At 56.2% G+C, this 12,947-nt stretch overlaps 4 protein-coding genes across 4 annotated transcripts; 3 read left to right on the forward strand and 1 right to left on the reverse strand.

The window, feature by feature from the left end:
• Positions 1-620: 620 nt before the first annotated feature.
• CGGC5_v012841 (uncharacterized protein) lies at positions 621-4,205 on the reverse strand (the record flags this gene model as incomplete). Its single annotated transcript, XM_032036609.1, has 2 exons — positions 621-814; positions 866-4,205. 2 exons carry the CDS (start codon positions 4,203-4,205, stop codon positions 621-623), a joined length of 3,534 nt encoding a protein of 1,177 aa, XP_031884511.1.
• Positions 4,206-6,340: 2,135 nt separating this feature from the next.
• CGGC5_v012842 (Maintenance of telomere capping protein 1) lies at positions 6,341-7,939 on the forward strand (the record flags this gene model as incomplete). Its single annotated transcript, XM_032036608.1, has 2 exons — positions 6,341-6,899; positions 6,978-7,939. The coding sequence occupies 2 exons, from the start codon at positions 6,341-6,343 to the stop codon at positions 7,937-7,939; spliced, it is 1,521 nt and encodes a 506-aa protein (XP_031884510.1).
• A 1,501-nt stretch (positions 7,940-9,440) lies between these two features.
• CGGC5_v012843 (NAD-dependent malic enzyme) lies at positions 9,441-11,412 on the forward strand (the record flags this gene model as incomplete). Its single annotated transcript, XM_032036606.1, has 4 exons — positions 9,441-9,921; positions 9,977-10,273; positions 10,333-10,576; positions 10,632-11,412. The coding sequence occupies 4 exons, from the start codon at positions 9,441-9,443 to the stop codon at positions 11,410-11,412; spliced, it is 1,803 nt and encodes a 600-aa protein (XP_031884664.1).
• Positions 11,413-12,320: 908 nt separating this feature from the next.
• CGGC5_v012844 (uncharacterized protein) lies at positions 12,321-12,680 on the forward strand (the record flags this gene model as incomplete). Its single annotated transcript, XM_032036605.2, has 1 exon — positions 12,321-12,680. The coding sequence occupies one exon, from the start codon at positions 12,321-12,323 to the stop codon at positions 12,678-12,680; it is 360 nt and encodes a 119-aa protein (XP_031884665.2).
• Positions 12,681-12,947: the final 267 nt, after the last annotated feature.

Consider the following 12,947-nt stretch of genomic DNA (forward strand, 5'->3'; position numbering starts at 1 on the left):
AAACAAAGTCACAGCATTCCCATAATCATAGGCCGAAAGAATAACGACAAAAAAGCATTTGAATAATACTATGGAAGAAACCCGAAACGACGGTACGGGTGACGTGACGTGACCTCCTCCACAGTGTGGGGACACGGAGCGTGTCCGCAATGCAAAAAATAAAAGTAAAAATAAAATTCCAATCACTTTTTTTCTCGTCCCTCTTTTCCAACGCGACAGTAAGAAAAGTTGGATGCCCTCGCTTTCCCATGCTTCTGATAAGGAAGTAGACGCTGTCCACCCCTGCCCTCCGTCGTCGCTATACACGCACAAATACACTAGTGACGAAAGGCTGATTAAATCGATGGTTTTGTGGTGATTGATGCAGGTACCGTGTTTTTGCAGAAAAGCCCGCCCGACCCACACGCCCCATCCGGATGCGATGAAAAGTCGTCAGGCGAATGGGTATATAAAAAATGCTGATTCTCGAGGAAGGAGTAGGAAAGGGGCGGAAAATGTAGGAAATGATGCTCTTAAAAGCAAATGCTGTTGATGTATGCGCGGCATTTGTTGCCGTTGCCCTTCTCGGGTGTTCGTCGTCGTCGTCTTTGCGACGGTGTCATGTATTTCGTTGTATTCGTTTACTGCTGCTGGCCGTGATGCGGCGGCATGGGCAGGATGCCGGCGTGGTGCTGGAACTGCATTTGCTTTTGCTGCGCGACTTGGGCCTGGGCAGCCTGCGCGGCTTCCGCGGCGGCGGCGGCGGCCTTTTTGGCTGCCAAGGTGGCCTTTCTCTTGTTGACGGCTCCTTGCATACTTCCGTTGAGCCAGCGTTCTGGAATACTGTTAGCCATTGCGACACAGTGACGTCGTGGTGTGTACTCACTCTTCATGGATGCCGACATCTTCTCCGACTTGGTCATGGTGGAGTAGTCCTTCTCTTCGCCACCGGCCTGGCTTGGCGGGGCGGACGACTTGGCCGAGGCGGGGGCAGATACCGGCGCAGGTCGGGGAGTCGACACGTTGTACTCGCTCACGTCTGTAGAGGTCTGGCGGGGTGTGGATGCGCCCTTGACAGTCCACTTGTCTTTGCCAATGTGCTTAAAAGACATGATGAGCTGCGGAGTGTCGGGCGTGGTTGGGGTCTGGAAGTCGTGCATGTGCTCGAGAATAGTCTCCGACGCGGTCTTCTTGGGCGCCAGCTCGGGGGCGCTCTGCTTTCTGTTAAGGCGAATTCTAGGGCGCTTCTGCGGTTGAACCACTTCCTCAGCTTCCTCGTCGACATCGGCCTCCTCTTTCCAGTTGCGCGGTCGCTTGTTCTGGCGCAGGCCGTAGGTGGATCCGTCGTCGGAGATGGTAGCATTGGAGGACGACGATGTCGGGCGGGACTCGTCCGTAGTCTCTGGAATAGGCACATGGCCGTTGGACTTTCTCTTGCGGCCTCGCTTGGGCGTAACTTCCTCGACCACCGGCTCGGGCTCCTCGACGACGGGCTTTGGCTTGGGTTGACGGCCACGCTTGCGCTTGGGAGGATCTTGCGTCTCGGGCTCGGGAGGCGGCGGCGCGATGGCTTCTTGCTCCGGTACAGGCGTGCTGGGTTCGGACTCGACAACGACTGCCCTCTTGCCTCTAGGGCCTCTCTTGCGACCGGGCTTCGCTGGTGAAATTGTGTGGGGTTCAGGCTCGGGCTCGGGCTCCTCTTGGAATGAGCTGGAGTACTTGTCGGCGGCGGCAGCTCTGCCTCTTCTCTTCGGGCCGGGCTTGTTCCCTCCAGGAGTTGCTGAGCGGTCATCCTGTAACACGCCGTCGAACAACTTTGGTGGGTTGCGGGTTCGCTTTCCGGAGACAATAACACCGTCGCCTTCAGCAGCCTTTGCACTAGCTTGAGGCTGGCTTCTGAGTTGCCTGCCCTCTCCGCCGCCGTCTCTTTGAGCGTCGGGGTCTTGGTTTCCAACCTTGTTGGGATGAGGGTCGTACTCAAATCCAAATGCGGAGGCCATGACGCGGTCTTGCCAGCGCTGCTCGAGGACACCAGCGTCCTTTTCTTTAATGCCCGCTCTGTAGCCTTGCACATCAAAGTCCTTTTCGATGTATGACTCCACCTTGGAAAAGGCGTCCAGGTCGGCAGTCTTCTTTTCGAAGGCGGCATCTTGAATCGCACGACGTTGCGCGTTTTCTTGGTCGTCGACAACCTTGGTGCATTCCTTGTACTCCTCTTGCCAAGCGTAGAGGCTGTAATTGACTTGGTCCAAGAGGTCCCACAATTCCTCATAAGACAGCTTTTTCGTGTCCTTGAGGAACTCGATGTACTCGGCAGGGTCGCGCACTTTCTTGAATGGGTATTGCTTCCTGAGTCGCTGCCTGGGTCCAGCAAGAGCTGGCGTGTTGGAGCCGGTGGCGGCCGTCGAGGGCAAAGCTGGCGATCCCTGACGGGGAGTAAGCGCAGGTGTGGGGGCTTCCGAGTTGTACCTGGATTCCTGGGATAGTTGAGGACCTTGGCCGTCGGGCTGATGCTCGTCTTCCTGGTCGGCATCGCGGTTAGCCTCCTCGGCATCGGCATCAACATCTGCAGTAGCATCGTAGTCTGCGTCGCCATCTGCGTGCTGGACGTCGGCTTGCTCTGCACTCTCATCCGCGTCGGCGTCACCATTGGCATCTGGTCCATCAGCATTGGACGTTGGCGCAGAGGCTTCGACGGTCACCGGGTAAATGGAGTGAGTCACGTATTCGCCTTCAATGTATGGTGTTAGGTAGGACCATGGGTAGCGGGGCTTCTTGAACTCCGGCTCCTGGATCTCAGGCTCTTCGGGGATATCCTCGGGACTTGGGGCAACGTCGGGCTCGTCAGCTGGGGCATCGTCTTGCGGTTCAGTTGCCTCGGCCGCCTCTTCGGTTGCCTCCTGCTCGGGAGCGTCGACCTCCATCTCGTCATGAATTGACACATCCTCAACTGGCTGGGCAGCGAAAGACTCGGAAACCTTGACTTCAGGCTCGGCTGCAGGTTCCGGGGTTTGAGGCTTCTCCTGCGGCGGAACATCATCGACAGCGTCGACATGGCCGTTGACGATTTCGCCGTTAACGGTAGGCTCATTAGCAGGCTCAGAAATTGGCTCTGGGGACTGTTCAATGAAAGCAGCATCGTTGATGGTGACGACGGGATTGGTGGTCGTTTCGGAATTGTCAGCAGCGACGGCAGGTGCGGAGTTTTCCTGGAGGCCGAGAACCAGCTGTGGCCCGGCAGCCGCCTCATCCGCTTCCGGCTCGACCGCCGTGTGAGGAGCGGTGGCTGTTGGCCGGACGGGAGAGCTGGCTTCTCTCTTGGGGTAGAATGAAAAATCTTCGGCAGGCTCGTCGCGGCGTGTAGAAGTCGACTGCGGCTCTCGGGCCGGGCTTGTGTTGTTAAAAATGGAGACATGGTTGACTCGGATAGGTTGAGGGTGAGCAATTATCGGGCCCGAGTCCATCTCCTCAGTAAATGAGACGGCAGAGTGATTCGGCGTCTGTACAGGCTGCGGCTCATCTTGGTTGAGAATGTGCTGCTCGACTGGGGGAGCGACGTGGCGAGGCTCCTGAGTTTTCCGCTGAATTGGTGAGGAAGGATCGTGGTTCTCGGGCAACGAGATGCGGCCGGAGGTGTCATTCTCATCCTCATCGTGGTCCGAATGATCATCGGAGCTCACGAGATCGGATGAGTCGCCGACGACCTCGATGGTGTCCTTGACGATGTCCTCGTCTGACTGGTGTGAGTAAAAAGACTGAGGCTCGACGACAGTCTTCCGGGCCGGGGTCCGGCGGCGAGCGGCGGGCAGACTGGCGACGGAAAAATCTCTGGAGGTGGCGCGACGCTTTTGGGAAGCCGGAGTGAAGTACTCATCGTCGGCGACCTCACTGTCAGCTCGTTTCTTGCGAGTGGCAGTTCTCGGTGCCGGATGTCCAATCTCGGGCAGCTCGTCCTCAAAGTCTGCAGCCGAGTAGTCGATCTTTGTCCGTTTCCGCAGAGTGTGAGGTCCCTTACGATAGGCCTCATCCTCTTCATTGCCATTGCCGTCATATCCGCTGGTGCGAGATCTCTTTCTAAGAGCCTTGCCTGGGCCAGCAGGGCCGGTGCTTGGTGAAGAGCGGACGCTTGAGAAGGGATTGTTCATCGGAATGGGCTTGGCACCCCGACGATTGGGAGGTGCTGTCTGAGGAGTGCGAGAAGTGACTGCGGGAGGAGAGCGCGTCATTGTGGTGGAAGGAGAATCGCCGGCGGCGCTGGTGTCTGATTGAAAACTTGAATTTGGCAGTGTCTTTCTCCGATTCGGGCGTCCGCCACGAGGTCGCTGCTCCATCTTCTTGTGAAGGGAGAAGCGTTGATGATGGAGTGACGGGGGGTGGGTAGAATCAAAATAAGACGGGGAATTAAGTTGCAGGCGGAGAAAGGGTGGGTGTAGGCGAAATGGTCAGAGCAAGCCGACAGGACGCTGGGGAATGGCAAGAAACCATTCACGGAGACGAGCAGAAGTCTCGCAATGTCCCGATGGTGTCGATGATAAGTCTGAGGGCGATTTGCCGGTGGTGTAAGGGCCGGCAGCGGTGGTGAAAAATATGGTAAACCAGGATTGATGTGCAAGTGGTGATGTGGTTTGACTGACGGGCCCTTGCTGCTTGATTTGGCTGGACCGACTGGCTGGCTGGCTGGGTTGTTGGCACGGGTGAAGAGCGGTACCTTGCTGATGGCGGAGAGTCAGTGGTCGGGCGAGGTACCTCGTTGAGTTGTAGTGGTAGTGGTGGTGGCCAGGCGAGGCAGAAGTGCTAACAGCGACAGGAGTGAGCTGTGCGTAAGGTCTTTCGTGTGCCTGGGCCTTGCTGCTATTGCTGTTGCTGGTCTTAGGCAGGTGGTTTGAGCCAGTAAATGGTAATAAGGGTCAAATAATTCGGGCTCTGAAAGCTCTGCGTCCGCGTCGCTGGGCTAAAAATGAGTGCCTCTCGGGTAAAGATGCTGAGACGCAGAATCTGGCGATTGTGTTTTTGAGAAGGCGACGAGATTGTAGATGGGGGATATCAGGGACGCCAAAGTGAAGAATATGGCTGACCCCCTTCTTGTTGATGCGATGCTTTTGCCGGCTGAGGTGCGCTGCTCTCACGCCAGAGAGTTCTACCAGGCAAAGGTACATACGCCTTGTACCTTACCTTAACACGGCATGGAAGGTACGGCAGCCTTCTGAGGTGAGGCGGCCTGCTCTTTCTCAGTCGGGACTGGGACTGGGACTCAGTCTATGTCAGTCAGTCAGTCACTTGCAAAAATCCAAATTTGCCAGCAGCCCCGACCCTGGCTGCAACTGGCGCCACCGGCTGCCACTCCCCTTGAGAGTGCGCTGCTGGGGAAAGGAGTGCCAGCGGCTGGCTGGGGATGGGGTAAGCTGCCTCATTGGGTGATGCGATCCCGAGCAAGCCACGGCTGGGCCATGCGAAAAACGGTACATGCGCGGTACGTATCTTTTCTCCTCCTGACACCTCACTGTCCTCGTGCTCACTGCTGATGACGATGGTGGACATTGGTCTCTTAGAATTAGCAGCTGGTTTAATGATACAGGCTTTCATATGTCTCTCTCTCTCCAATTAAGCAGCGAAATAACAGACTGGTTTAGCAAATATTTATCAACAGGTCGGAGGTGAGGATGGTCTTCACATTGAATCATCAATCCCGCTGGGCAGAGAGAGTTATCATGCTCAGTGAGCAGGGCATCTTCCAGCACCATCGCATCTCCTTAGGCGCTGTAAGATAATAACTCTTAGCGCCTTTGTCCACTATGACTTGCACCCAGCAGGCACCGTGTCTGTCGAGGCAGACCCGCAGGACAGGGGCCCTGGGCCAATGAACTCTCGCCAAACGACTTTATGCCACATACGGACTAGCGCATCCGCACGTCCTGTCCCTGATGATGCACGTCTCCAGCTGCCAGATGGACGTGCCTGGCTGGGCGTCGGTCGGGTCCAGCGTCCACCTCAGTCTCCTCACTCCAACGAACCAGCGAATTGCCCTTGATACCAGTCAATAGCAACGCCATATTCAGCTCATTCAGCTGCTAAGAGTCTCGGAGTTTCTTTCAGTAGAAGATCAATTGCCTTGAGCTGTTGTTTCAAGCTTTTCACCTTTCATACGGCCCCTGACTCAGCTTCCCGAGCATCCATCCATCCCTTGGACGAGCTCCCCGACCTGCCCTTTCCGGGCCAGGGCCAGGGCCTTCCGCTGCCTTACACAGCACCGCCAATCGTCTTACCTGCCTGCGGTAGTGTACCAGATAGCTTGTGACGTCTGCCCCGCAGCATTACCTCTCCATCAACAACAACACCAACAACCACCACTACCACCACCAACATGCCTCCCAAGAAGACCAAGGCTGCCGCTGGCGGCGACGACATCGACGATCTCTTCGAGGGCATCGGCGGTGAGGCTCCCGCTCCCAAGAAGTCCCTCGAGAAGAAGCCCAAGCCCACCACCGCCGCCTCCAAGGCCATGGCCGACCAGGACATCCTCGCCGAGCTCGAAAAGGACCTCGAGCAGCCTTCCCGCCCGCACACGCCCCGTATTAAGGAGACGGCCGCCAAGGGCCCTCCTCGACGCTCTGCGACACCGACCATTGACGACAAGGCTGCTGCCCCTCGCAAGTCTACCGACAGCGCCCGCTCTTTGCGCGCGAGCTTCACCCCCAGCGCTACGAGCTCCGATCTTCAAGAGACGGAGAAGACGACTGCGTCGTCCTCTGCCGCCGCTGCCGCTCCCGCTGCTGGTGGTGGCTGGTGGGGAAGCGTCTTCTCCACTGCCTCTGCCGCCATGAAGCAGGCCGAAGCTGCGGTCAAGGAAATTCAGAAGAACGAAGAGGCCAAGAAGTGGGCTGAGCAGGTGCGAGGGAACGTTGGCGGCTTGAGAGCATTGGGTAAGTACTGAAGCATCATTGCATGCGTAGAGGCGTTTTCGATCGGCCCGGTCCATTTTACTGACAACGTATGCACAGGCGACAACCTTCGCCAGCAGGCCATGCCGACCTTTACAAACATCCTCCACACCCTCGCGCCCCCGATCAGCTCCCACGAACGTCTGCTCATCCACATCACCCACGACATGGTCGGGTACCCCTCCCTCGACCCCTTGATCTACGGCACTTTCTCGCGCGTCATGTCCCAGGTCGAGGGCGGCGAGCTCATGGTCATCCAGCGCGGCCAGGAGAACACCAGCAGGAGATACTCCAACGACGGCGGCGCCGGCTGGCGAGATGGTCCCTGGTGGAGGCAGGCCGACTCCCCGCGTGACCTCGGTATGATCAAGGGTCTCACTGAGGGCACCAAGCTCTGCCGCGCCGGCGCTGAGGGCTACGCCAACGAGTACTTTGGAGCCCACGGCGGACTGGAGCAGGCCAGGATTCGTGCCACCGAGCCTCTGAGCGAGGAGAACCCAGTGCGCAGCTCCGACCTGTTCCTTGCCATCCAGGCTGTTGGCACGACCTCAGACTCTGCCCTCTTTGCGCGAACTGCGGCTGTTGAGAAGGAGAAGGAGGCGTCTGCTGTGGCCGATGTAGACGAGGCGGATGAGATGGTCTGCTTTGCGGTCTTCTGCCTGGACCCTGTTCACGAGATTGAGTACTCGGCCATCAGCCAGTCTATCCCCGCAAGGTGGATCCAGTGGTTGGATGCGTCTAACCCGTTGACGCCCGCCAGCGGCGAGGACGGCCAGGCGTCTTTGAACCAGTCGATTCCTGACGAAATCCGTGAGATTGTCGAGGGCGGCGGTGTCGACCCCCGCGAGTGGGTTGCCGAGTGGATCGAGGAGCTTCTTGGCCTTGCGGTCGGCGTTGTTGCTCAGAGATACGTCGCCAGGAGAATGGGCGTTGGTGAGGGCGGCATTGGCAAGGGCAAGAGGCGCATGGATGAGCTCGTTGAGGATGGCGGCGGCGAGGCTGCCCGTGCCGGACTGATTTGAGTTGGAGGTTGAGAGCCAGAGTGTATGATTTTATTTGCTTGGGAGTTCGGGTATACCTGTTTTCCTATCCATCATCCCAACCGGCATTCTGTTTGCTGGTCACAAACTAGAAGCGAAGTTCTACTATTGGGGAACGGTGGCATATGCCTCTTCCCAGGACACATTGTCGGGGTTTGGATTTTGAATATCACGGATGTTATCGAGACGACGTATTTCACGATAGCTTTAATGGCTTCAAGGGTTTTCCTCCAACTGTCTGGTCTCACCCGGAGATGAACTGTGCTTTGTGTCATCGTTGAGAAGGCGTGTTCGAACATGGCCTGTCGATATTAATTATCTGATCTGCCCTGCATGATCCCTCCTGAAGATCGTGGTGCAAATCATGTGGCTAGAGTTTCATGGATACCCCAGCTCCGACTAACACGGTTTGACGTGGCCAAGTGCCGCCAGCTGGAGCAGCCATCCTGCCGCCCTTCCTTTCCGTTTCCAGCGAAGACCCTTCCCGGTCTTACGTAATCAGAATCTACCCATCGTAAAATCAATCCTGAAGAAAATTTCCACCCATTACCTCCTCCTCGTCCATCGCAACCACCATCAGCAACATTTGGCAGCGCGCATCTCGCGCAGCTCAAGTGAGCGTTAACGAGCACAGGCATTAATGTTCATTGCCTGCGGCTCAATGCTATACACAAACCCGTCGTTCCATCACGTGTGGGATCACACTACACATACACACAAAACAGCAGCGTCATACCAGTCACTCGCGCCTACACCAGGGCACCGCTACGAGTTCTCGCTTTTGCGAGGGTCTTCTACCCGCGCCGCGTTTTGCGGAGCAGATTTGAAGAGGACGGGGATTTTGCGGGCGACGTGGGAATTTTCTCGTCCTTCGGGATGGGATCTTTTTCGCGTCGTCTGGTTGAAACCGCTGCCAGAACAAAGGACCATCATAGTCCATGCCCATCTTGTTTCCTACATGGGCGAGGCTCCAGGCGTACCGACATACTATGCGTGAAATGATTGCGTGTTTGGTGATGAGTGTCTTCTTTTTGTGATCGTGTCCTTGAGATCGAACGCGAGGGAAGCGCCGTTCGGCAAGATGATGCCGTCCAATCTTTGATGGACCCAGTTCGACGCCGACGCCGTTGATTCGTCGCGCGTGCCGGCACCGACTTCCCGCCTGGCTGGCGCTGAAATGTCACCACCGAACTTGCCTTGACGTCACTTGGCAGTCAGCCCAAGAACCGCACCTTTTATCGACCAAACACACACACACTCACCTTACCCTCGTTTCTTCAGTACGTAGCTCTTTATCAGCTAGCGTGTGTTCCCTGCCAAGGAAAATAGATGGCTTCCATCCTTCTCGACATCGTCGTACATCGCGCAACCTTTGCATGTGCTCGTGGTGTTTCTGTGTCTTGAAATACAACTTGACCCCAAGCTCGTCTCACTCCCATCTCCCTTTCACGATACCACACATCACACTAACAAAACATACAAAATGCCGCCCTCAAAGTTCTCCCACCTCCCCCTCAGCACCTCGGGCCCCATCCGCTGCGCCGTCACCGGCGCCGCCCTGCTCAACACGCCCTATCTCAACAAGGGCACCGCCTTCCCGCACGACGAGCGCCGCGAGTTCAACCTCACCGGCCTGCTTCCGCAGAGCATCCACACGCTGGACCAGCAGCTCAAGCGCGCCTACGAGCAGTACGCCAGCCGCCACGACGACCTCGCCAAGAACACCTTCCTCACCTCCCTCAAGGAGCAGAACGAGGTGCTGTACTACCGCCTGCTGCAGGAGCACCTCCCCGAGATGTTCAGCATCGTGTACACGCCGACTGAAGGTGATGCAATCCAGAACTTCTCGCGGTTGTTTCGGCGGCCGGATGGGTGCTTTTTGAACGTGAATGATGTGGACAGGGTGTATCATGACCTGGCGCAGTGGGGGAGGCCGGAAGACATAGACTACATCGTCGTCACTGGTGATTACTGACCTGAGACTCGCAAAGGGGGTGTGTTTGCTAACGAAGACGACAGACGGCGAGGAGATCCTCGGGATCGGCGACCAGGGCGTCGGCGGCGTGCTCATCTCCGTCGCCAAGCTCGTCCTCACGACGCTCTGCGCCGGCATCCACCCCAACCGCACGCTGCCCGTCGTGCTGGACTGCGGCACCGACAACCAGGAGCTGCTCGACGACGAGCTGTACCTCGGCCTGCGCCAGAAGCGCGTGCGCGGGCACAAGTACGACCGCTTCGTGGGCGAGTTCGTCAAGGCGGCGCGGAGGCTGTATCCGAGGGCGTATATCCACTTTGAGGATTTCGGGTTGACGAATGGTGTGTTTTTGCTTCTTCTTCTTCCTTTCCCTCTGAGATTTGGCTAACGGTGTGGACAGCCAGACGCATCTTGGACCAGTACCGCCCGCATATCCCCTGCTTCAACGACGACGTGCAGGGGACGGGCTGCGTCACCCTCGCGGCCATCATGGCGGCGCTGCACGTCAGCAAGCAGAAGCTCTCGGACCTGAAGCTGGTCATCTTCGGGGCCGGCTCGGCGGGCGTTGGCATCGCGGACCAGGTGCGGGATGCGATTGCCGCGGAGGGGGGCATCAGCAAGGAAGACGCCGCCAAGCAGATCTGGTACGCCTTCTTTCACGCTTTCGTCATCATGGGATCAATACTGACCAAGTTCCAGGCTGATCGATAAGCCCGGACTCCTGATCACGTCGAGCGAGCTCTCCTCCGCGCAGAAGGGCTTCGCTCGCGACGCAGCCGAATGGGACGACGCCTCCGCAGACCTCCTGTCCGTCATCAAGAAGGTGAAACCAAACGTCCTCATCGGCACGTCCACCAAGCCCAAAGCCTTCACCGAAGAAATTGTCCGCGCCATGGCCGCCGGCGTTGAGCGCCCCGTCATCCTCCCCCTCTCCAACCCCACCCGCCTCCACGAGGCCGTGCCTGAGGACATCCTCAACTGGACCGACGGCAAAGCCCTCGTCGCCACAGGTTCCCCCTTCAAGCCCGTCAAAGGCCCCTGGGGCCCCGACGGCAAGGAAATCGAGATCGAGGTCGCGGAGTGCAACAACAGCGTCGTGTTCCCCGGCATCGGGCTCGGCGCGGTGCTGTCGCGCGCGCGGCTGGTCACGGACAAGATGCTCGTCGCGGCGGTGGAGGGCGTCGCGGCGCTGAGTCCCGCGCTGGAGGACCAGACGGCGCCGCTGCTCCCCGGGGTGGATGTGGTGAGAGATGTGAGTGTGAGGGTGGCGCGGAACGTGATCAAGGCGGCGGTGGCGGAGGGGGTGGCTACGGAGGAGGGGATCCCCGAGGAGGACGGGGAGCTGGACGAGTGGGTGAGGGAGCAGATGTGGACGGCGGAGTATAGGCCGTTGAGGCTTGTGGGCATGGAGGGGGCGAGCAGGGAGGCGAAGGGGGAGATGGGCGTTGCGGGGAGTTTTAGCAAGCCTGGGAGTTGGTAGATGGTTAGACGGTTAGACGAGGAGTCTGGTTCTTTGGATATCTAATCTCCTGTTTCATGAGACGTTTAGATTTTGTGATCTGATGGTTGGCTAGACTGGATACTGAGTCCACAAGTGTGCTCTGCGCGGGATTCGAGTGCAAAAGCTGTGACTGACCAACAGGCATAGTAAGGTCAACAGTCTTCATTCACTTACTCAAACAGACAGATATAACTATAGAAAAGAACAAGTCAAGATAGTGATGGGTTATAAAGGCTATACAAATGTTGCTGATTTAAGATTAGAACTGCACTAATTAAATAACACAACAAGAGTGTAGCCTTTTCGATTCTATACGAAATCATTAAATAACAAGGACGGCATCTATAATAATAAATTAAACGTTTTCACATTTTATAACTTAAGATTACTTAAGTTTTAATAAAAAAATAAAAATAAGTCAAATAACACTTTAAGTCTCTTGAATAAATTCTACTTTTTTAATGCTATTAACATAAATATATAAAAATAGCGTTAGGAGGATGCTTTAAGCTATTATACATATAATTAACTATGGAAGCGTATTACTTATTCCGGGAAACATAGAAGGACATTTACGTATACACACAAACTACAAAACGTAAACGAATGTCTTGATCAGGTCAAAAAAAGGAGTGTAAGCGTGAGGTCAATATATGCTACTACAGGCTCCTTCTACGTCATAGTGTCGGCTTCCTTTCACTCATTTGCCATCTTAGGCAACGATAATCATTCTAGTCTTCTTCTTTGACGTAGAATATGGCCATACAAATGCGCATTAAATTCTCTCACTTCTGAAATACATTTTCGTCAGATAATTACCGCCCAGCTCAAACAACCACGCAATTTGTACCACACCAAACACCCAATCAGAAAAAGAAAAGTCCAAAATGTCTCAAATCATGCCCCCAATCCCACGCATCTTCTTCACCTACATCGAGCCCCTCCTCTGCCTCTTCGGCGCCCTCCAGCCCCTTCTCAGCCCTTCATCCATCACCGCGCCGCTGACCTCCAGCCCGCGCGAGCCCACGCCTACAGAAACCCTCTGGGCGCTGCAGAACGCCGTCCTGCTGTTCGGGTTTGCCCTGCTCACCTGGGTCATTATGCTGCACAGCAATGACAGGAGGGTTGTCAGGGGGTACGTGCTGGTGAGCGCGCTGATGGACTTTCCACATTGGGGGGGCGCTGGCGGTGGCGTTAGACAGGGAGGGGGTGTTGTGGGAAGTTGGGAAGTGGAGGGGGGAGATTAGGATGTTGGCTTTTGTGCCGATGGGTACGTTTTTGGTCAAGGTTGGGTATTTGGGGCGGCTGTTTGGGAGGGATCGTGTCGTGAGGAGGTAGGGTTGAGGTGGTGGATGGCATTGAGATTCGAAGCCTCTTTTGAGATTTGGAAAGGTGACGTTGGACTGCAATACATGTATCAGTGAAATGAAAACTACTACTGACACTGAATGATTAAAAGGCATAAAGGTCAACGGAGCCTTGTTTCTCATGACATAATGCTATGATAACATCAA

The sequence above is a fragment of the Colletotrichum fructicola genome (assembly GCF_000319635.2).
Source record: "Colletotrichum fructicola Nara gc5 chromosome Unknown KSG_Nara_v1_contig07, whole genome shotgun sequence".
In the NCBI taxonomy this organism is placed as follows: domain Eukaryota; kingdom Fungi; phylum Ascomycota; class Sordariomycetes; order Glomerellales; family Glomerellaceae; genus Colletotrichum; species Colletotrichum fructicola.